This window comes from Parasteatoda tepidariorum, chromosome 11, assembly GCF_982258835.1.
Source record: "Parasteatoda tepidariorum strain Cologne lab strain chromosome 11, Ptep-v5.0, whole genome shotgun sequence".
NCBI lineage: Eukaryota > Metazoa > Arthropoda > Arachnida > Araneae > Theridiidae > Parasteatoda > Parasteatoda tepidariorum.
Genome location: NC_141765.1, coordinates 62,891,753 through 62,916,509, shown reverse-complemented (window position 1 = coordinate 62,916,509; position 24,757 = coordinate 62,891,753). Strand labels below are relative to the sequence as shown.

The window sequence follows — 24,757 nt, the reverse complement described above, 5'->3', positions numbered from 1 at the left end:
TTTATTTTAGAATAGTGTTCAAAGTGATTTATTTCTGTAAAAGATTCAAGATACAGGTCTTATTAATTTTCATAGAAACAAGTTTAATTCTCTTCATTTATAAATCGAATAACTTCGTCTCTATATTCCGGAAATCCACTGACAACGTGTCCAGCTCCTTTGACTCCAACGAGTTTTGCTTTTGGAAAAAGTTTTTCTATTTCATCTTTGGCATCAGGTCTGAAAAAAAAATATTTTAGCTATTAATAATGCAGAAAAAATCAACCAATGCATGCCCGGGCAGCCAGTGACATCTTTCATTTTGAATGTCTATTCCTATATGGTGACAATAACAGATTTGTAACTACTAAAATAATTTGTCAAAATTGATGATTTGTCGATGAAAAAATTTTCGACCTGATTTTTAAAAGCCAGTTTTTTAAAAAAAAATCGGGAAAATACGCAAGGCTAGATACTTGACATTTTTGATTTTGTTGACACTTCTAGGATACGTATCTTTACGCAAATCTATAAAACGCTTGTTTTTTTATTATTTTATTTTAATTATTTATTTCAGTTTTTGAAATATTTTTTTTTCTCAAAGTCTTGCAGGCCAAAGCTATTTTAAGAAAAACGCATCTATATACATGCCGCAATACTTTTTTGTGCAATGGGGAAACCATGGCACTGATCAGTATTTAGTGTAATATATTACTTCCACATTAACTATTAAGGCATTAATATTTTCAGTGGACTTTTGCAATGAAGGTTAAAAAATCATTAAAAATTTCTCGAAGTAGGGCTATTTTCTTAGACTTTGGCTGCCAAAATCTACATGTGCAAGCAGTGAACCACAAAAGTATGGATAATAAAACTTCCTAATGGCGTTATTAATAAAAAACTTTCTAAAACAGAAAGAAGTATAAAAAACTTCCGTTGTCTCTCCGCTTCTGTTACTTTTACGAGACAATGTGTGAACATGATTCATATTCTCGGAAGTTTTTTTTTTTTTTTTTTTTTGTGATTTGTGTTTAAATTTACACGTAATTCGACCATAAGAGTTTTCTGAACTTTATAAATTCTAAAAAGTAGTGAGGCTTAAGTAAATTTAAGAATAAATTTAATATAACAGCATAAATAAAGTGTAAGGTTTGCCACGTCGTAAGTGTTATCCCTTATATGGCTATTTTTATGTAAAATAACGCGTCTTATTAGCTCTGGGTAGCATCATAACATGTTTGTGGAGTCTTATAACTGTCGTTGAACAGCCGACCCAATTCTTTGGGTTTACGACTACTAATGTTCAACTCCGTAGCTTTGTAATTTTGAACCGAATCGGGAAGACAAAAATTTTGAAGAATTTGTCTTCGTGGAGGATTTTTTGATGGAACTAACCCGCATTTGCGTTACACGGGAAGGAAAACAATGAAAACCTCTCACGGTTAGTCTGATGGCAAGGGGAATAACCCATGATCCGTCTACCACTGAGGATATTTTACGTCAGCACTGTGGTCGGTGCGAGCCGGGAACAGAGTACGTATCAACCAGCCATCGCTGGGTTTCAAACCTGGGCCACCTATTTGGGAGGCGAATGCTCTATTCTTTTAGTCAGCGCCGCTCTTAAACATTTCCCTCAAGTTTTAGAATAATTTTGGTTAACTCACCATTACACGTAATATATAGTCTGTCTATAAAAAGAACTCCTCCCACTAAAGTGTCTGGGATTGTTTGCTGCTATAGAAACAAGGAAGAGCACATTTTAGAGAGAGAAGCTCTTGATATCTTTTCGTTCGACTGGTGAGGGGAGTTTTAATTATTAGCTCTTCATTTGATTGAAAAATGCAAATCTTAAATCAACTATATATTCTTTTAATTTGACGAAAATTAAAACATTATAAAGCCGGTGTTATTCAAGCACTTAATTTAATTTCATAATTTAAACTCAATTAAGTAATATTTTACAATATTTGATACATGATTTAAAAAAGACCTTCTACATTAATTTGATTAGAATTTGGAAGTATGATTAGAATTCAGTCTCTAATTCAAAATAATGCTTCTCAAATTTAAATTGTGTAAGAATTCTAAAATGGCTTTACTTGATTAAAAACCCTTAATCGTTTCTCTTTGTATTTTATTTCGATGGTTTTTTGATGTTAACGAAAGCATTTATGGCAATTGAATTATCTTGCACCTACGCACTCTTATGATGAAGAAAAAGAAGCACTTTTGACCTTTTGTAAAATTTCAAATTTGTTTTGGAGTTGTTAGCATTTTTTATTGTACCGTTTTAATTTTTATTTGATTTATTTTATTTATTTATTTGTTAATTTATATAATCCCGAAATATTATCGAAAAATTCGCATTTTTCCAAAACGCTGGAAACAGAATGACCAGATGTATTTAAAATAAAGTATAAAATAATAAAAGCTTGGGTAATAAAAAGATACAAGGTAAAATAAGTGTGCTCAGTTCACGAAAAGTATGGATTATTTTATTATGTGCATACAGATTTTTATTATATGTAAATAAATTCATCATAAGATTATAGAGTTTTATTATGTAAAAAGATGCATGGAGAGCATTAATTTTTGAATTATTTTACGTCAAAGTTTATTTATTTTTATTTTTTCTTCGTTGCGTAATTTCTTTAATTTTTCAGTCCAAACTACTAACTGTAGAGTTATGTATGCTCTTTTGAAATCAGACACTTTTTTGTTTAAAAATTCAATTTTTAATCAATTTTGGAGTAATTAAATTGTAGAGTTGCTCTTTTTACGCACTGAAATAAAATCAACTCAAATATCTTGGTTTTGACCATTTTATCCGTATTAACGTGGTTGAATAGGTGAAGTGAGTGAGTAAGTTATCTTAGAACTGCACCACTTGTACCGAGGATTGGCGAGCAGGAAGGCATTGCATTCCTAACAGTTATGATTAGACATCTGAGAGAAAAAATAACCTAGTCTTTCATGGGCTCAGGTTTCTTTTTTCCTTTAATGACCACAAGTTTGGATTTTTCGGTGTTTAAGGCAACTTTGTTCACAGCGCATCCTTTTTCTATGGCGGCATTGAACCTTTTTAACTGCTTAATTAGGGTTGAGCAATCTAATGGATGGTGTTTTCTACACTAGGGAGCACTGAAAGCTGTATACCGTTTATGCTTCCGGGTTACTGTTCCCGGTGTATTTCAAAGCCATTTGGCTCGCAACGTGTCAATAATATATGCCAACTTTCAAATTTAAACCTGAATTATAAGGTATAAATTAATCTTGCTCCTCGAACAATATGCTAACACTAACATAAGATGGTGCACAGCTTGCAACACGAACAAACAGTAATAAACAAACGGAAAGAGGCCAAATTAAGACTGCCAAAAAAGCGAATTATTCAAAATCTAACAACCATGTCACCTTTTTTAACAATATATCTCTAAATAACTAAAACAAATTTTCACTTCAAACTCACCAGAATTACATAATAATATTAATATCTGATGAAATACGGCAGATTTGAGCTCAGAAATTATCTAATTCATTTCTTTTATTGAAAACAAAATTATCCGTTTGAAAATATCGCCTCGCAGAATAACATGTTGTAAGCAGCTGCAAGCTTTCTAACCGGAACTAGAGCATGCCATACAGCTCGAGATAGTTATTGTTTACATTTCTACTGAAAACACCATCCATAACAATTGCGATATCATGAACATCAAAGGCATAACCAATTAGTTTGGGTTTTCAGTCACCATTGGGAAATAACTTTCGTATATTAGGTATAAAATAGGTCCTAAAATGCTCCTTTTGCGGGACTCCAGCATTAAATTCTCTCTTTTCTGACATTTTATTTTCGATTCTTATTTAGAATGTCCTATCCTTCAAATAAGAGTCTATAATACTTATTATGTATAATGGTTGGTTTTGATTTATATTCTATATGACTAGTTCTTTATGCCAGACGTGGCCGAAAGCTTCGGCCACGTCTAACAAGTTTTATATAATATGGTCCTAAACTTTGAGATCTATACCTGAGTAATTGAATACAGAAATAGTTATAGGAAAGCTGCAAATTGTTTCTAAAAACATGATTTGTGCTCAATATGAATATCTGAAGCTAACGGCCTCCCAGAGGTGAGCTTTAGTCTCTATCTAGATTTTAGTGAGGGAAGGGGGCACAAGATACTATTCGCTATCTAGAGGAAAGTGATATAATGTTTTCGATGTTATTTTTTACTCGCAATCAAATAAAATCACATGCAAGTCAATATATCTAATAGTTAAAAAGTTATATAAGTTTTATATAGAAACAGAACAAATTCTTACTTATACATATGCAATTGACGTTGCTATCGAGGCAAGTGAGTTATTCATTCCAATGTATTTTTTAAGCAAACGAAAGGAGCTTGATTCGATTAAGTTCTACATAAAAACATATCTTGCTGAATGTATCGACAATGATAAATATCCAACCCTGCCTGATCATAAAAAAAAAAACTGGATCTTAAACCTTGGATTGAAGTTCATTTATGATCAAGGCTGAAAATAAATTTTATTCTTAACTTTCTAGTTCCATCCTATTTTTCAAAGTTGAAGTAACTGAGTCTCCAAAAGTTGTGTAGACAAAAAAAAAATTTTAGGTATTTGAAATTATTAGCAAACATAGTTTCATCGGAACAATAAAACAAAAATTTTCCGGCAACAACTTTTCTTTTGTTAACTTGTGTGATGCATAAACTTTTTCGTTAAAGGTGTTCTTTCAAACAATAAATAAAATTTGAAACAATTAAAATTTAATTAAGAATTTTGCAAGCATTAAACTTGTTAATATTAGCACGTACCTAAATAAAATGTATTAATATTTGTATGATGCATAAGTTTGAACAGACGAGGCGTAAAAATTAAAAACCACTCCTGTAATGTGTTCACAATTCTTGACAAAATATAATAGCACAAGATCTTAAATATGCTACTGAGAAACTACTTTATTTTAACTTTAAACTGCTGTAAGCGTATTTTTTTTCACAATTACTGTGGGTGAACTCTGTCTCATTTGAAACTTTAAGTTACTGTTTTTAAATAATTGTTTCACATTTGGTGCTTTGCAAAAGATTTTAGTAATTTATCTTGTGAAGGTACTAAGAAAGTCAGGGCTCACATCAACAAATATATGGAAGCTGCAAAGTCATTCAAACTACACTTATAAAAACAACATTAATGATTACTTACATTCTAAATGGTGAAGCTTCACCATAAATGAAAAGTGCAGGCTTTTCAAATAGGCCAGAACTTTTAACCAAGATTTTTTCCGGATCTACATTGCTTAATTTCTCGAATAGTTTGAGATTCATCTTCCATTCGCATTTGTCCTTCTTGCATTTTATGGGAAGAAAATCTATAGCCCTCTGGTCCAATTGAAACGACTGAAATCGAAAAAAAATAAATAAATAAACCGCTACTGTGTATTGTAAAACTTAAAAGAATACACTGAACTTTAAAAAAAAATTTCCGGTTAGTGCAATTGAGAAAGCATACTATGGAATTGTTTCAGTAAGAGAATTGAAACTAATGCTGATGAGAGATAATGAAGTTTAGCACAAATCAAGGAACATTAAATAAGTATCTCGCAATTTTAGGTGATCAGCTATTCATATAATTTCATATCATGAATAAATGCATTGTACACTGTAAAAAATTTCAGAAACTAATTTTGACTTAACAAAAATGTTTCCGAAAATCTCGGAAAACTTCATTTAATATCATGCCGTTTCTGATCAAATGAGAAACATTTCTTTTATTTTTAGAAGTAGGAAACTGAATAGCATTAGTGCCGATTCAGTTTCAGAGTGTAGCGTAGCGACTACTAAAACTATTAAATTTCAATTCACTAGTATATAAGACCAAAAGAATTTCGAAATTGCAAGAAATGACCCTACATATTTCTTAAGTATGGCAAAATGTTTCTGAATATTAGAGAAAGTGGCTTCCGATATATTCAGAAACGTTTTTGAAAACTACTCGCACGGTATGCATTCAGAAGCGTTTCCGGATTTTCTTTTACAGTCCGCAGTCGTGTGCAATAGTCTTCGAACCCCCCTCCCCATCCCTTAACGATCGGTTAATTTTCAAGAAAACGGTCATAAAAGTGTCTATTTTGCCAAATACGCGTATTTGATAAGTGCTGACATCTAGTTTAAAATAAACTAACTATCTACAACTACCTTAAAAATATCCTGGTACAGCCATCTGGTGCGTAAAATGAGAAATAAAATGTTTTCCGGGCAAAAATGAATTAGTTTTATTCTTATTGGCGCGTTACTACTGGACAAACCAGCCCGGAAATTTCACGAGAGCGAGAAATAGAGGGCGAAAGCTCACCCCGTCATTTTCATTGGAGCGAGAAGGAAGGGGATATTTTTATGACTTCCTTCAGCCAAAGTTTGTAAAGATATTTTGAGATTACGAGTTAAAATGTGAGTTTTTTTTTTATTTTTTAATCATCTTTATTTATTAAAATATGAAAGATTGACCTTAATATATCTTTTTAGAATCTTCATCAAAAATTAAATCAAAAAATGCTCCCATTGGGATTCAAACATTAATATTTAAGGCAAAGAAAAAACAAAAACGCTCCCAAAATCTGACAAATCACGATGCAGGAAGGCGAGAGCAATATAAAGACAAGTTTGACTATGGGAGAAGACAGAGAGGAGTTGAAAAAAAGAAAGTAGAAAGGAGTATATTATTTATTTGAAAGACGATTATTAGAAACACCCTCGAGTTTTAAAAAAAGAACGACATTAAAGAAAAAAAAGATGTCTGAGAAATATTATTGTAGCCTATGTGCCAAATGCAAAATCACGCTGCTCAACTCAATAAATAAATATATAACATAATTAAATAAAACTAACGGATAAATAAATGAAACAAAAACTGTAACGCTACTTAATCAAAATTTTTGAAATTACAATAAATTAAACATTACTACACTGAAGTATCTATAATATTAATCAATTCAAAATATATTAAAATATATTAACACATACATATGAAACTATATTTAAATTATATTATTATAAAATTATAGTAAAATTGTAATAAAATTAATATATTTGAAAAAGGAAAATGATTTATTCAAATAAAGTCCTATTTGTAACATGGTGGAAAGGATATATCTATATTAGATTCGATTTATAAATAATAATTAAATTTTTTCATGTTTATTAATTCATTAGGTGCACTGATTAGCTAGTTTTAATTGTTATAGTTCTATTGATTTTGTTTTGATTATCATTATCTCATTTGTCAAAAGCATATCTTATTATTCTTATTTCAAAATTTAAAAAAATATTTATCAGAAATGTTGTTATTTTTTAGAAAAAATTGAAGCTCTTAGTGTAAAACAGAGATTTACCGCAACAAAATGCTTAGTGAATAGTTTCTCTATTTAGCCATCTCTGGTCGACTTCAATATGTCACACTAGAAGAATATCAATCAAAATCTATACGTGTTGTACGACTATTATTTCCTATTCTTACTTTGCTAAAAATCATTAAAATCAAGGGAGGAATACTGATACCTTATTACATTTGCAAAAGAACATAAATTTATATATATTATAAAAATATAATATGTAAACATTAAAAATGCGACTCTTTACTACCTCATGGTAAGTCATGGTCTGTTGCGCCAAATACCAACTCCAGTGTAGGCAAGTATGCAGCGCCACCTATCTATCTCCAAGTAGGTAGCGCCACCAAACTTATTCCGGATAGGTAAGTTACTCTGAGAATGGCAACAGATACAAAAAAGAACTGATCTGCTTCGGAAATATTTTTAAACGCTGCGTTTTTTTTTGTTTTGTTTAAAATAAATGTTTTTTTTTTGTGTGTTTTGTAAATGTTGTCAATCAATAGACAAGATGCATCTCACAATCATAGTCAATACGATTAGGAACGACATGGTCATTGATAAATTAGGTTTTTTGCGAATGCCACCTATGTTTCGCAATGTGCCAGGCTAATTGGAAAAGTTTTTAACATTTTTTATCTGCCTGATTATATAGGCTAATTACAAACAGGGTATAAGACTTTAGAATATTTAAAAAGTACGCGAAGAATTACTCAATCAGGCTTAATTTGCGCAAGTCTTTTGCGATAAATATTTAATAAGGCTATTTATTGCCTTCCCCTACTTGAACATTATTGAAATCTGTATGAATTGAATCATATTAAACAAACAATTAATTATGTTTTCCAATTAACCTAAAAACTCGTGGGCTGATTGTAATAAATCTTAAAAATGCCTGACTGATTAGGAAATATTGGAAACTTTTCTAACTAGCTGGTGTATTGCAAAATAATGGCATCTGTTAACAAAACGGTGGAATAATTCAATTAGCTAATGACATGGTTTACTTAGGGTCTCTTTAGATCATAAATGAAACTTTTTCCAGATTCTTCTTTTTTTTATTTCAATTAAACTGATCAAATTCAGAGATGTAAATATTTTTTGTACTGATATTTTTTTCTTCGCAAATGTAAAAATGTGTCTGTACTTTCTCTTTGGTTTTAATCATTTTTAACAAAAAAGTATGAGTGACAAATCACTCATCTTTTCTTAACCTTCTGGTAAAATTAAGATGCTTTATTTTAAGTTTTTATTTTAAATACCTAAAATTAGACTTACATTTCCTAGAGCCTTTTTTAAAAACTCATAAACAGTTTTCTTTGCTTCTTTTTCAGTTGATCCTTTTGGTACGGAATCAATGGCACCTCTAAACAATTTCAAAACTCCAAGAACCATTTTATTGGCTTCATCTGTGGCGCCATTGGGTCGCATATCTTCTATGATCAATTTTTCAACTTTGGTAGGCTGCAAAATTTGAGGGATTTGAGGAAATAAATGTTCGTTTACATAACTTGGCTAAAGTTAAGTTAATTAAAAAATATAAATAATTTAAATCTTTCTACAGAACGATTGACATTTTGAATAAGTGTATAACATAAAATGAGTGTTGAGAATTATAATTTTAAACAAGGTAAACAAAATGAATACTGTTTACGAGACATGGAAACTGTTTACAGTTGTTTCAAACTTAAGAAATATTCTTCTAAGAACTCCATATTTTCAATCGAATGAAAAAGATGCAAAATATTACCTTTAAAGTAATTTAGCTTGCATTTGAAAATATAGCTTTTCTATGAATGGGTTTAAAATGAATGTTTCTATTTTTCTCTTGTAGTTTTTATGAATCATATTCATGTGAATAAAAATGAGACCTATATTTTTTTTAAAACTCAAGTAATTGATTACTATAGTCAAAAAATTTCAAATGCTATTCTTTTTGCTCCTTTATCATCGTTTATAATCTTCTATGAAGCTTGGACTAAGTTACCATAAACAAAAACAAGTTTTTGAGATGTTTTCTGGTCAAACAATGTTTTTTTCTCGATTGATTTACTCATTAATTCAGAACTACATAATAAAATTGAAAATTCTTTATATTATATATTGTTAAGTAAAGTAGTATTATTTTAACAGGTTATTATTCAATAAAGCACTTGTATTTAATAAAAAAATTATAAATACTCCAAGGTTTTCTAAAGAATTGTACTCTCTAAATATTTTTCATAACTGAATTCAAAATCATGAAATATTTCCTATAAAATTCAATTAAGAAATTCAGAATTACTGAACCCCTTTGTGGAAAAGAGTATTAAGGTAATTAAAAATTTTTTTGAAATTTTAATTTTTCTTTAAGTCAATCATTATTCAACATTTCTAAGTTATTATAAAAAATAAAACTTAATAAAGTTATTGTTATTTTCGAAAGGTGATTTTGAAGATTTTCATGTTTCATTTATGATAAATTATTCCTTAGTTTTTGATAATGCTATTAATTTTTATATATGTCGTAGGCTAATTGAAAAATTTGGATCTTTACAAATATCGCTGCCATTTTGCATGCGTTATGTGAATCGGAGAAGTCTCCAATTTTTTTTTCTATTTATCCTGAAATTTTTCTAGCTTATTCCTATAAGCTCATATGCTTTTAGGCAAACTTAAAATGCACTAAAATTTACACCATTAGTCTAAGTTTTACATCATCAGTCTAATGTCTAGGTTTATAACAATTATAAATTAGTGTAATAAGCTATATTAGGTCAGTGCTTTGAATGAGATGTAAATGGAATTAGATTAATATAGCGTGTGTAATTACGTAGTTACAGAGTTAGATAATTATTCTAATTATATATATTTTCTAAATTGAAATTCGGCTTAACGAAATTCGCCAAAAATAAGTAGGTAAACTGAGCAATGAATAATTATTTTACTTATTAGTTTAATACTGTTGATAAATTGTCTGTCAGTCCTGATGTAAATAATCAGGTTTCCGGTCGAATCGCAATAAGCTTCAAACCTGTTGGGTTTATTGGAAAATGATGGAGATGTTTCCAACTAGCTTGACGCATTGTTTAGAAAAAAAAAACATATTTTCTAATTATCCAAGTCCAGACCGCAGCGACTCAGGAGATTATAGAGCGCTTGCCTCCCTATGAGGTGACCCAGGTTCGAATCCCTGCGATGGCTGGTAGATTGGTAGATATGAATTCAGCTCCCGGCTCATTCCTGCCACAGTAATGACGCAAAATATCCTCAGTGGTAGATGGACCATGGGTAAGAATCCTCTTGCCACCCTTACATAAATTTAAGGTGTTTTTGAGGTTTGTTCGAGGTTTTTTTGAGGTGTTAAGGATGATTTGAAGTTTGCAACAAAAACAACCTTCTTCATAGTTAAGGTTGTTTTGAAGGTGTACAGGCTATTTTTTTTTTTTAACATTTCAAGCTGTTTTAAGGTTGATTTAAATGCACTTCATATATATCTGGTGAGGGAGGCTGTTTTGATGGTGTATAGTTTTTTTTTTTTTTTTTTTTTAACAACTCAAGTTGCTTTGAGGATCTATTTCATAGCAACTTACTGAGGTGAGATTTTTTTAAAGATGTACTGGTTATTTTTTACACTTCGAGCAAATAAAGTGCATTCGAAATGTGAGTAATTTGACATCTGGTTTCTACTAAAAGTATTGAGGTGTTTATTAAGGATAATAAAGTTTTTTTTTCTCTCTTAAGGTTGTTTTGAGATTGGTTCAAATCTACTTCAGAGCTACTTTAATGTTAGGTTGTTTCAAAAGTGCTCAGGTTATTTTTTCTACACTTCAAGCAAATGAAGTTCACTTGAGGTGTAAATAATTTCTTCTGATTTAAACTAAAAGTACTGGAGTTTATTTTGAGGTACGAAAAGTATTTTTTATTTACGTTTGAGATTGTTTTGAGGTTGGCATGAATCTACTTCATAGCAACCAGCCGAGAGAGGCTGTTTTTAAGGTGTAAAGGTTACAGATACTTCAGCAAATAATTAGAAATAATTATTTTTAGATGTTACATAAAATAGTGTACGTTAATATTTATTTAAACACTCACTTTTACAAGTTCAGATCCACTACAAATATAAATTGATAATAATTGTAAATACCAACTTGAAATGCGGAACAAATCATCCTAATAACCTGCTTAAGTGTTGAGTAGAACACTCCTGATTGTAAACTAAACATGTTGGTGTAGAAAACATGTTACCTTTTTAAAGTAAGAAATGCATCAAGTTGTGAAATATAATAGCTTAAGGTGTAAAAACACATACGATGTTGCTTAATTACACGGCCTCTTTAAATTTGAAATAAAATATGTGAGGTTGTCAAAACACAACCTCCTGTAAGTGTTCAATAAAATATCTTTGGTTGTGAAATAATAACTTAAAAACATACAAGGTTTCTTAATTACAACCTCTTATAAGTCTAAAATAATGTATTTTAGATTGTAAAATATTGACCTAAAAAAAAACAAGTGTGGTTGTCCAATTACAACCTCTTGTATAAGAGTTTATTAAAACACCTTTGGTTGGGAAAAAATGAAACACCAGATGTTGATATTTAAAAACTTCGAATGTATGTAAAATATACACCATGTTAAAATATGAGTTTGGTTTTCGCACCCAACACAATCTTATCAAATACGCCACAATTTCAATCTCATTTACATTTTCTGAAAATTCTCTCAAATATATCTCAAAAACAAATTATATTTTTTTGGTAAAGACGCCGAGTTAAATATGGGAGATTTTTCGAGGTTATCTTTCCCATGTAACGCAAATTCTCGTTAGTTCCATCAAAAATAGCTCTAATGAAAAGTAATTTGTCTCAATGCTTCATCCAAGAGGGAGAGGATTAAAAATTAATTTAGGATAGGATTGAAAATTAATTTTGGATAGGGTTAAAAATTAATTTTGGATAGGGTTAAAAATTAATTTTGGATAGGGTTAAAAATTACAAGGCTACAGAGTTGAACACGGATAGTCGTTAATCCAAAAATGGGTCATCTTTTCAACACTGGTCATAAAACACAATTAACAATTAACCTAGCATGTAAATTTGAATCGTTTTATTTTATCCTAACATTGGAGATTTCAGAGATTTAACTTTTAGAAGCATTTAAAAATACCTAATAATGGTTACGGGTTTACAACACATTTTATAGTTCATTTTTAATTTTAAGTAATTGGAAGTTTATAATTAATAAAACTTACGTTAGTCAATGTAAAATGGACTGCAACTTTACCACCCAAGCTGTGTCCTAACAGTACAACTTTATCTACCTTAAGTGTCTTCATAAGAGGGTTTAGATCTGATGCCATTGATGCTGTATCAGTTTCATCACTCCATGGACTATCACCATGATTTCGTAAATCTACTGCACATACCTAAAATATATTTCATATACATGTTTCAAAATACACTTAGTAAAATATATCTCTAAAATATATCTTATTTGTGCTCAACTATTTATAAAATTTAATCAAGCGAAATGTGATATGGTTTGTCAAATGGGTAGAAAAACCTGATTTTTTCATTAAATTTGGATTTTCACTAAAATAAAAATATTTTATTATGTTACTTTTTATTGATTTTTAAAATGGGTGATCTTTAAAATGGGTGATTTTTAAAATGGGTGATTTTAAAATGGGTGATGGGTTATCTACATTATGACATTGGTTTGTAATTAAGTATTTTTATTATGAATTTTACCAGTGGAGTGGACTAAAATGGGTACTAGTGGAAAAAGATGGATGTCTTAAATATTTCCTACCGCTTTTAAACTATTCTTAACTGTATGCACCATAACATTTAATTTGACTTAAATATAAGACCAATTTTTAAATATGAGGCGGAACTTTTTTTCTCAGAAAAACACATTTGAACATTTGAAATGGTCGAACGCAAGTTTTATTAGGTAAGACAACAGAAAAAATTACATTATTGAATCTTCCTCTCAAAAAATAAATAAATGAACTGTACAAACAAAATAATCATTTAATTGGCATTTATTGCTTAAATATTTTTGTTAAGCGTATATTTTAAACAAACAGCTTGTATTTAGCAGTTACAGTAGAATGCCAGGTGTATGTTCAAATCCAAAAGTTTAGAGTATTTATGATATTAGATATCTTTAAAATTTATGGAAGCCATCCTAATCCCTCCTATTAATGTACTTTATGAATTGACACATATTAAAAGCCGTGAGAACATCACTTCGAAAACTTTACTGGAAGGCAAGGGCATGGGATCGGAAAGGGTTCAGGCTGCTGTCAGACATCTACACATTTAGGTTAATAGTCCGATTTTTTAATTACACGCACTCTGATGTACACTGGTGGACAAAATTAAGACAGCATCAGAATTGGACACAGTCTCAATGGGCTAATGTTCTTTTCACCGATGAGTTCAGATTCAGTCTAGAACCTAATTCTGGACGGTTATTGATATGGAGGGAACCTGGAACCCGATACCATCCTAGCAACATTATCGAAAGGGACCATTATGCTGGTGGAGGACTCATGGTTTGGGCAGGGATCATGCAAGATACCCGCACACCGCTCCATGTGTTTGACAATAGTTCCGTGAATGCCCAAAGGTACAGGCAGGAGGTCATAGAGCCCTATGTGCGTCTTTTCAGGGGCGCTGTTGGCCATGAGTTCATTTTTATGGACGACAATGCGCAACCACATAGGGCTCTCATGGTTGATGAGTATCTGGGAGGCGAGGATATTCAACGAATGGATTGGCCAGCCAAATCATCTCACCTGAATCCTATTGAACATGCTTGGGATGCTCTTGGGAGAGCTATTGCTATGCGCCAACCTCCCCCCAGAACCATTCTGGAGTTAAAAATTGCTCTGGTGGAAGAATGGGAGGGATGCGTACTCGTTGTGCATGCTGTCTATCTGTCAGGGGTGACCATACACCATACTAGAGGCAACACACATTGTACAAGCCTCAATTTTGTTGTCATCTTTTATCCTTAAGTTCAGACTACATTGGATTTATTGGCAATAGGTCTTGCCAGTGAATGGCACTTTCATTTTTGTTTTGCATACTTTATTATCATGGAATAAGCTATATCCATACCAAATTTCATTTATTTATATTCATTATTTTTTGAGATATGTGAGAAAATGTCTTCCATCTTCCATCTCGTAATTTTGTCCACCAGTGTAGTTTGTTATAAAATTTTAGCTATTTTAGTTAGTTGACTTTCCATCAGGACTTCTAATTGTGAAACTTAGTTAGATTATTAATATAAATGACTGACTCTTTTCCGTGAAACTTTTTACTTACTCTTCTACCAGTCTTTAATGCGAATATTTGATAGAGACCCATCCAAGCTTCTTTAAACATTCCTAATCCATGGAGTAAAATAATTGGAGCCTTTTCTGCATTTTTACCTCCTTCTACAACTCGCATGCAAGAATATGATAGCTGTAATTCTTTTTTCGATCTGAAAAAAATGTTTTATTTTTCACATTGAGTTAGAGAGAAGTTTAACAAAAAACAATAGTTTTATTTCTGAGAGTTACAGTCTTCAAACTCTAGGCATATTTTGGTATTCTAAGCATCTAGAAAATTGGATGCAAATATTGAACTTTTCTTAATACTTTGACGGACATTACAGTTTTTATGTAATTCATAGATAATAATTTTTATTTCTTAGTTTAACTTTATATACATACATATATATATATATATCAAGAAGAAGATAAAACAAAGGAAAATTATATGCAGACAATATAGAAATTTTTTCAAAAATATCCTCCTTTTTTCTTTTTTTTTTTAATCAGTTGTTTTTTATTTTTTTCACTAATTATTATTCTCCCCCCCCCCTTTTGCATATGTCTATAATTTTCCTTTGTTTTATCTTCTTTTTGAACTTATCTAATGAGTTCTGTTTACTTGCAGCTTATGCGCAATAAATGAAACTTATTGTTTTTCTTAACTTTCTTCGTGTTTTCTTGCATTTATTTATTTTGTTGTATATATATATATATATATATATATATATATATATATATATATATATATATATATATATATTGTTGAAGCCGGTATGTAAACAGTAATAGTAGCGCCACCTACATTAATTAGAAAAAAAAGTTACTTCCTTGTTGGATATCATTGCGTCTTGAGATAGATCAACGCGCTGTTCTTAATAAACGCATATTAATAATTAATTCCTTATTCATTATTTTTGCTGTTGTTTATCTAAAATCAGATCGACATTATCCTTATGAGCTCGTAATATACGAACCACGCAAACCCGCAAACGCAATCAAATACAAAATATAAACATGGTGAAGTCGAGCCGCAGCATAGCTCGTGAAGATAGTGTTGCGCATTAAATAGTTATTGCGCATTAAGTAATCAACGCCTTCCATTGGATAACTAACGCATGATATGGTAATATATTCTAAATTTATCCCGAAGAAGGGGTAAGTAGACTTTATAGATATTTTGAACCATTTTAGACATTAAACATGGCAAAAGAATTAGAACTCCAAAAATTGAAAACAAAGCTGTCTTCTGTACGAAGATCAGTAACTGGTTATTTGAAAATAATAGAAGGTAATTTATCAGTAGAAGAAATTAATTTTGATGAATTGTCGGAAAACTTCGAGCTATTAAAAATAAAAGAAACGGAGTTAAAAAAGATAAACTCTGCAGTAGAAAATCTTATTGAAGATGAAACTGAATTGAATAACGAACTAGATAATGTAAACGAGTATGAAGAAAAAATTGTATTATGGAAATTTCGCAGCGAGAAAAAACTAAAAGAGCAACCGAGAAATGAGTCAGTTTTTTCTGCTCCAAACTTCGAGAAAAACGCTAGTGAAAATATAAAACTTCCGAAACTCTCCTTACCCTTTTTTAGCGGTAATATTACCGAATGGCTAACCTTTAAAGATTTATTTAAAGCCACCGTAACAAAAATGAATCGTTATCAAACGCGCAAAAGCTTTAGTATTTAAAGACATCTTTAAAAGGAGATGCCTCGCGAATCGTTCAATCTATCGCAATTTCAGATAACAATTTTGAAATAGCTTGGAATTTGTTAGACGAAAGGTATTCAAATACAAGAGAACAAACTTTCGCTCATATTAAACGCTTTTTAAATCTTCCGAATATTCATAATGAATCTGCTACAGCTTTATTAAGCTTGGTTGATAATGTAAATGAAATTTTTCACTCATTAGAAACTTTAGGCCAAAAAATGGATACTTTTAGTGACACTATAATGTTGTATTTAATATTGCAAAAGTTAGATAGTTCCACTAAATTGTGGTGGGAGCGTCAATTGAAAAATACTGAAATACCCAAACTCAAAGATTTAATAGAATTTCTGAAAAGCTATGCTAGAACTCTTCAAAACAGCAAAAGTTCTTCAAGTAAATTTCAAAAACCTATTATAGCTAAAGTCAATTCTTTTGTTTCGCTTTCTTTATGTGTATATTGTAAAGATAATCATTACATTTCAAAATGTTCAAAATTTTGTAATTTACCAGCTCAGCAAAAGATTGATTTCGTTAAAAATAATAATCTTTGTTATAACTGTTTATCAGGAATTCGCACTATAAAAAAATGCAAATCTTCTAACACCTGTTTTAAGTGTAATCGCAGACATCGCAGCTCTTTGCATAGAGATGAGAAACCGAAACCCTTTTTTCCCTCTTTTAGTGCCCCTGAATTTATACCCAGAGCAGATGAACAGAAATCAACGACGCCATCAGCCGCGCCTATTAATGAAGTTTCGTCTACAGTTTGTGCGAATTATTCGAATAGTGAGCAATTGGGCGATAACATAAATCAAAGGAATTCTTCAGTTCTTTTATGTACAGCTATAGTCAAGATTATAAATTCTCAAAACGAATCCATTAACTGTCGAATTCTCTTAGACTCGGGTTCTGAGAAAAACTTTATTACTCGCGAATGTGTCAGCAAGTTAAAATTAAAAATAAATCCCGCTCAAATATTTATTTCTTGTTTAGGAAGTAGTAATACTTCGAGTAATGGGCAAGTAGATTTATTATTTTCGCTACATTTTAATGATAATTTAAGATTCTCAACATCCGCATATGTTATTGATAAAATTTGCGGAAAAATACCAAACTCTTCCATGCCAATTGATTTGTCTAGAAAATATCAAGATCTAGTACTAGCTGACCCATATTTTTGGAAATCAGGAGATATTGATATTCTATGCGGTGTGGCTCCCTTTCGCAGTATGCTTTAAACTAGGTTGGATAATTTCCGGAGCAACTACTTTTGAATGCGCTAAAACCAAACAAATTTCAGTTAATAATTTTAATATTAGTACTAATGACCAAAATTTAAATAGCAAAAATGAGCACTATTTTATCCCGCATCATCACGTAATTAATGATTCTAGTCCAACCACAAAATTGAGGGTTGTTTTTAATGCCAGCGCAAAAACTACATTCGGGTTATCACTGAATGAAACTCTAATGAATGGTCCTAAAGTACAAGACGATCTTTTCGCTATTCTTCTAAGGTTTAGATGTTACAATATCGCGATAACATGTGATTTGCAAAAAATGGATCGGCAAATAGAGATTCATAGTGAAGATCGTAATTTTCAAAAAATTCTATGGAGAGATGATCCCATGAAACCAGTTAGGGAATATCGCTTGTACCGTAACATATGGTACCGCGCCGGCCAGTTATTTGGCAACGCGAGTTTTAAAACAATTAGTCACCGATGAAGGATTAGATTTTCCTAAAGCAGCTAATTTAGTCTTACATAATTTTTACATAGATGACGGCTTGTTTGGAGCAGAAAGTGCTGACGAAGCTGTTGCATTAATAAGTGAACTTAGTGAGCTGTTGAGAAAAGGAAAATTCGAGCTTCACAAATGGTGTACCAATAGTCCTTCTGTTTTGGAATTTTTAAGTCAACCTAAAAATATTAAAGTTACACCAAGTAGAACTGCTGACTCTAAATTTATTAAGGTGCTAGGGTTGAGATGGGACCCAAACCATGATGAGTTTACCTATAACATTTCCTTTTGTGAGGAGTTTAAGGATGAAAATCCTACTAAAAGGTCCATCCTGTGCATCAAAAATCTTTGATCCACTGGGATGGCTATCCCCTATTATCATAACGGCAAAAATTCTAATTTAGGAATTATGGAAGCATGAGTTGGCTTGGGATGATCCAGTGCCTCAGGATATTAAAGAGCAGTGGATTAAATATCGAGCAGATATTTCCCAAGTTACGTTAACTGTACCTAGAAAAGTTCTTCTATACTCTTCATCTGGAATAGAACTTTATTGCTTTTGTGATGCGTCGGAAAAGGCGTACGCCGCAGTTATATACTTAAAATCAACTACCATCACCACTACACATGTTAGTGTACTTATATCCAAAACACGCGTAGCACCATTGAAAACAATATCAATACCGCGCCTTGAACTTTGTTCAGCCGTTTTATTAGTGGCCTTTTACAAACGGTCCTCAAGTCCTTGACTATTCAAATTGACGCAATACGCGCTTTTACGGACTCAACTATAGTTCTTTCATGGTTGAAATCTGAGCCATCACGTTGGCAAATTTTTGTTGTCAATCGTGTTTCCGAAATTCAATCTATTCTTCCAGTTCAACATTGGAATCATATCAGCTCTGGTCAAAACCCTGCTGATTGCGCTAGTAGAGGACTTCCATCAAATGAGCTAGTTAATTTTGATTTGTGGTGGTCGGGTCCGTCTTGGATGAAAAGTGGTGAAATATCGTATTTGGAGGAAATCCCTCTCTCAACAGACGCTCTCAAAGAAGAACGCAAAAAGACATCGTGTTTGATTGAAACAACTCCTATTGACTTTCCGATCATTTACAATGTTTCATCATACGTTAAGTTAAAAAGAATTATAGCTTAGTGTCTTCGCTTCATAATGAACTGTAAATCTCCGAACAATCGCATAAATAGTTATTTAGCTAGTAGTGAGATAAAACTAGCTAGAAACGCTTTGGTCAAAATAGTCCAAAAACAAGAATTTCCAAACGAATATCACCAGCTAAAAAATAACAAACCAATTTATTCGAGTAGTAGGATCCTCTCCTTGAATCCGTTTTTGGATGAAGAGGGCCTTATCCGTGTTGGCGGTAGGTTAGAAAATATGCAATTATCGAATGAAAGAAAACATCCTATTCTCCTACCGAAAAATCATCACTTAACTAATCTAATTATAATTATCATGAATCTTTCTTGCATGCTGGAACACTTTTACTAGTATTAGTTATTCGCAAGGAATTTTGGATAGTAAATGCTAGATCAGTTATAAAAAAGCAAATCTGGAAATGCATAAAATGCTTTCGATTAAAAGAAAAAACCGCGACACAAATAATGGCTCAGTTACCACCTTCAAGAGTCACTCCTTCTAGAGTATATTCCAAGACTGGTCTGGATTATGCAGGTCCATTTTTTGTGAAACCGCGATCTGGACGTGGAGTCAGATCAGTTAAAATGTACATTTGTATTTTTGTGTGCTTCGCGACAAAAGCGGTGCACATCGAAGTTGTTGGAAATTTATTTGCTGAATCATTTATTGCAGCTCTAAAAAGATTTGTTGCACGAAGAGGAAAACCAAATGAATTATTTTCAGACTGTGGTTCAAATTTTGTTGCTGCAAATAAGGAAATGAATCGAGTGGTTAGATCCCTTCAAAAAGACGAATCTATCCATCAGTATTTTGCCGATGAGCAAAATAAATGGCACTTTAACCCACCTTCAGCACCTCACTTTGGAGGAATATGGGAAGCTGCTGTGAAATCCGCAAAATCGCATTTGAAAAGAACAATAGGTGATCATAAATTGACCCTTGAAGAGTTTTTAACTCTTACTGCACAAATTGAATCCTGCCTGAACTCTCGTCCTTTGTGTCCTGTGTCGGACGATCCCGCTGAACTTTCAGCACTTACCCCAGGACATTTCCTTGTGGGAACCTCTCTTTCTTCTATACCAGAAGAGAACCTTCTAAACGAAAACATACCCCCATTAAAACGTTGGCAGTTGACTCAAAAACTTTTCCAGAATTTTTGGAAAAGATGGGTTAACGAGTATATTTCCAGCTTACAGCAGCGCCCCAAATGGTTGCGAGTTTAGCCTAATTTGAAAATTACCGATTTAGTTTTCATTAAAGAGGACAATATTCCACCTTTGAAGTGGAAATTAGGGCGTATACAAGAAGTTTTTCCTAGTGCTGACGCTAAGGTAAGAGTGGTCAGTGTCAAAACTGAGACTGGAACTTATAAAAGATCCATTTACAAACTGTCAGTTTTACCTATTGACTGATTAACTTTCTTTATTTTAGACTTTTTTCTTTCTTTTTGTTTGTGTTATAGTTATCCGGTTTATACCAAGGAATCTATACATCTGTTTCTGATACATATATTTAATTTCATGTATGTTGCATAAGTTTTTATAATTATTCTTTTTATTAGATGTGTATAGTTGAATTTCGGTTTTTGTTAATTTATGTGTAAATTTTGAAACTATGTTTCAAGGTGGCCCGGTATGTTGAAGCTGGTATGTATGCAGTAATAGTAGCGCCACCTACATTAATTAGAAAAAAAAGTTACTTCCTTGTTGGATATCATTGCGTCTTGAGATAGATCAATGCACTGTTCTTAATAAACGCATATTAATAATTAATTCGCTATTTATTATTTTTGTTGTTGTTTATCTAAAATCAGATCGACATTATCCTTATGAGCTCGTAATATACGAAACCACGCAAACCCGCAAACGCAATCAAATAAAAAATATTAACATATATATATATATATATATATATATATATATATATATATATATATATATATATATACAGTCAAAACCCGCTATAGTGAACCTTCAAGGGACCGAAATTTTCGTTCACTATAACCGGGAGTTCACTATATCCGTTACTCAAGCAATTTAACTAATGGCTCCCAAACTCCTCCCTTTTATTGCACATTATTCAAATAAATGACTGAAAAATATTATGTAATAGCAAAAAATAAGTGTTCTTTTTTCATTACTCTTCGTCTTGCGTTTGCGTGCAACAAAAAATTTGTAAATTTTAGCTGGTGAGCAATCCTCAACATCAGATATGGAAACACTTCTTGGCTATCAGATAATTTTTCCTGAATTTCTATTATTCCGCTTTTTAAGCCTGTTTAACCTGCCATTCGAGCATATAAAAGTAGTCTCATAAAATCGCTTAGCAAATTCATCGACATCGATTGGTGAACCACTTCAGTAATGCTTCTTCAACATCTTTGTGATCTGCTTTTTTCAGCCATCTAAATTTTTTTCATGAGCAGAAATTATTAATTGCCTATTTTTCCATATGTTACATATGTATTTGGATAGTTTATATTCCCTGCAAATATCAACTTGATTGCATCCATTTTCAATTTTTTTCTGATTATGCCCATCATTTTATCATCAATGGAGAACGTTTTACGTTTACTGCTCGCCATAGTTAAATTTGAGACATTAAATTTGAGGCCTTATCAACAAATATTAGTGTCCCACCCTTTGACCAATAATGAATAATTACTCATTCCCTCTGACAGAAAATGCATATTGATCCCACTGACACCTTACAGGTGCATCATCTGCCTAGGTTGGAAACATCTGCTTGGTTTGCTTAAGGATGGGAAAGTGAGATAAAAGAAAAAAACAAGAAAAAATGCTCATCGCTACATTCCCCTCTATAAATCGTTTTAAAAATCGGTATATGTATTTATTTTGAATAAAAAATTTCAATATTATTACAAAAAAAATTAAGAAAAAAATCAGTTGAAGACAGAAAAAAGTTCATTATATCCAACTTCCTCACTTTTTTGGTTCACTATATCCACAAAAAATAACATTACACGTGTATAGCAAGGCACGGGACCGAACATTTCGTTCACTATATCCGGGAGTTTATTATAAACCGTGTTCACTACAGCGGGGTTTGACTGTATATATAAACTTACTTCTTTGGTAGTATGGGATTACACCAACAAATTTCCAGTAGAAGCACCAGGCAAAACAGAATTTGGAAAGACCTCATTTTCCCCTAAATTGGGATCAAACATAATTTAAATTTAATAATAAGACATTACAAATAAGACATTACAAATAAGTATACATATTACCAAATCATACAGTGAAAAATACAAATTCTGTGCTTTATTACTGATTTTGTAAGACACTTCTATTAACTAGCATGTTGTTAAGAAAAATAAATGAGTTAAACATTAATTTTAAACTGTTTATTTTGTGTATGATTTTGTCTATAAGTGCATTTATTAATTAAGCTTAAATTAAAATTAAAATTCAAATAAAAAAAAAAGCGTTTTTGAAGAAAATATATATTTTTGTCATAAACATGATTGTAGAATTTATAAAGATGATCAACTATCAACTAACGAAAGTTCATGAAGTTTTTAATATCATTATTATTATCAAAATTCTATTTACGAGCTTGTGATATAATATTATATAACGCTGTAAATATTTGACTCAACCAGTGTTGTTCATAGTCTCTTTCTAGAGCTAAATGTAAAATTACAGGATCTTATTATTATTTTTCTTGTAAATAAAATTTGGACTTAAAAATTGGTTTTTTAGAAATATTTTATTTTAAATTTTATCTTTTAAACACGTTTTAAGCTCTTGATTGAGAATACAGTTTTATTTTATTTTGATGTCTTATTTGAAACTAGTTTTTCATAATGTTTAGAAAAAAAGTGTTGCATCTTTTTGATCATTAAGTAAATAATTTAATTTTAGAATCAATTTGCATTATTTTCTTGAAATTTCACACAGATTTATATTTTTATATTTTTCGGAAACTTTAAATTGCACCAAGAAACTTTTTCAAGCGAGGATAAAAATTTATCCGGCAGGATTTATTTCATGTGAGATTAAAGTTTGGAGTCAAAGTCAGATTGGATTCATTGTTCTCCGTTGTAAGATCTGTAAATTTTTATTTTCTTGTTAATGGTTTAAATGTTTTCTGAAGTTTCGTTGGTGATTATATTTATAAATAATGACAACGTAGTATAACGATGAAATAAAGGAGAATAATATCCTCAATGGTTTTATTCTTTAGACTTCAATTTTCTTTCTTGTTTCCTAAACATTTTCTTAAGTTTCACATACATAATGATCTTATGATTTAAAAGTAGTGAAAAGAAGGATTACATGATACATTGTTTCATTCTTTAGACCGGAATTTCTCTCCAATTTGCCTAAATATCTTTATCAGTTTTATGTATTATTATAGATTAAGTTAGAATAAAGGTGGATAATATTCTCCTCCATTAAGAAAGTATCCTTTTTTGTTTTATTCTCAGCTTCTGTTACTTTGCCACTTGACGAAAGTTGTTGATCCTTAATATGCATTTCTAGATTCCTTTTAAGAAAGAAAACAAAAACTTAACACATTGGATTTACAAATTAATATTTAACCTATGAAAAAATAAAAAAACGCTATCGAAATATGACAAATCAAAATGTAAAATAAAACAGGACAAGTTTGATTGCAAGAGGAAACAGTGAGGAAGTGAAAGACTGCTATTCGAAGTATCTCCAAGTTTAAACTTTCAAAACCTGCTATGTTTTTTACATTCGCTTTATTCTACTGTAATTTGTTAGATTTTGATCGTGTTTTTGTTTCTTTTTCGCTTAAATATTAATTTACAAAAACCAATATGTTAACTTTTGATTGGTATTCTAAAAATATATATTAAATGTGGTCTATTAATATAAATATGCATCAAGTCTGTCATAATACAGATAAAACACCCTCGATAATGATTATGCATGCTACATAAAGATAAAACACAGAAAGATAATAAAAAAAGCACAACACAGAGAATTAACAAAAGATTTCTTTTACTTTTTAATACTTTAGATGAAAGTTGCTTTCTGGAAATTACATGATTTTTAAGATTTTGTATCCTTAAAACTGATTAAAGGAGAAATAAGGCAGAAACTTGCATTTCTACTAAACGAATTTAATTGCAAATATAGCACGTTTTTTAGCGTAGACAATATTTATATGTATTACTTTTTTCTAGCAGAGCTAATTTTTTTTTTATAAATTGAATTTCAATTTTTAGTTTTGATAAAACTGAATTATTAAAAATTGATAATCATTTCTGAATATAAAATTTAAAACTAACGAATGATTGAATAGCAATTTATATGAAAAAAGGAGAAATCTGTTACGTAAAACATACGAACAAAGAATTAAGTTTCATGCTCACCTGGAAGTTTATTTTCCTTCTGTAGATAAAAGTATAAGTGATACATATTGTTGATACAAAAAGCAGATT

At 30.9% G+C, this 24,757-nt stretch overlaps 1 protein-coding gene across 4 annotated transcripts; it reads right to left on the bottom strand.

The window, feature by feature from the left end:
• Positions 1–24,757, bottom strand: LOC107456700 (sn-1-specific diacylglycerol lipase ABHD11). 4 transcript variants are annotated; one of them, XM_043043927.3, is made up of 7 exons: positions 24,689–24,757; positions 22,409–22,491; positions 14,710–14,869; positions 12,621–12,794; positions 8,666–8,851; positions 5,206–5,399; positions 1–219 (listed from the first exon to the last, which is right to left on the bottom strand). In XM_043043927.3, exons 2-7 carry the CDS (start codon positions 22,483–22,485, stop codon positions 84–86), a joined length of 927 nt encoding a protein of 308 aa, XP_042899861.2. In that variant the 5' UTR covers positions 22,486–22,491; positions 24,689–24,757; the 3' UTR covers positions 1–83. The 4 variants fall into 4 exon arrangements, with proteins under 4 accessions (XP_042899861.2, XP_071043495.2, XP_042899859.2 ...); XM_071187394.2 differs by having other exon boundaries at positions 24,666–24,708; XM_043043925.3 differs by having other exon boundaries at positions 24,662–24,702.

Coding starts and splice junctions, on each gene's coding strand:
- LOC107456700 (XM_043043925.3), bottom strand. CDS start 24,682: ATGAAACTTAATTCTTTGTTC. Junction 22,492..24,661: donor TGAAACTTAATTCTTTGTTC/GTATGTTTTACG, acceptor ATCCCAATTTAG/GGGAAAATGAGGTCTTTCCA. Junction 8,852..12,620: donor TCCATTTTACATTGACTAAC/GTAAGTTTTATT, acceptor CAAATTTTGCAG/CCTACCAAAGTTGAAAAATT.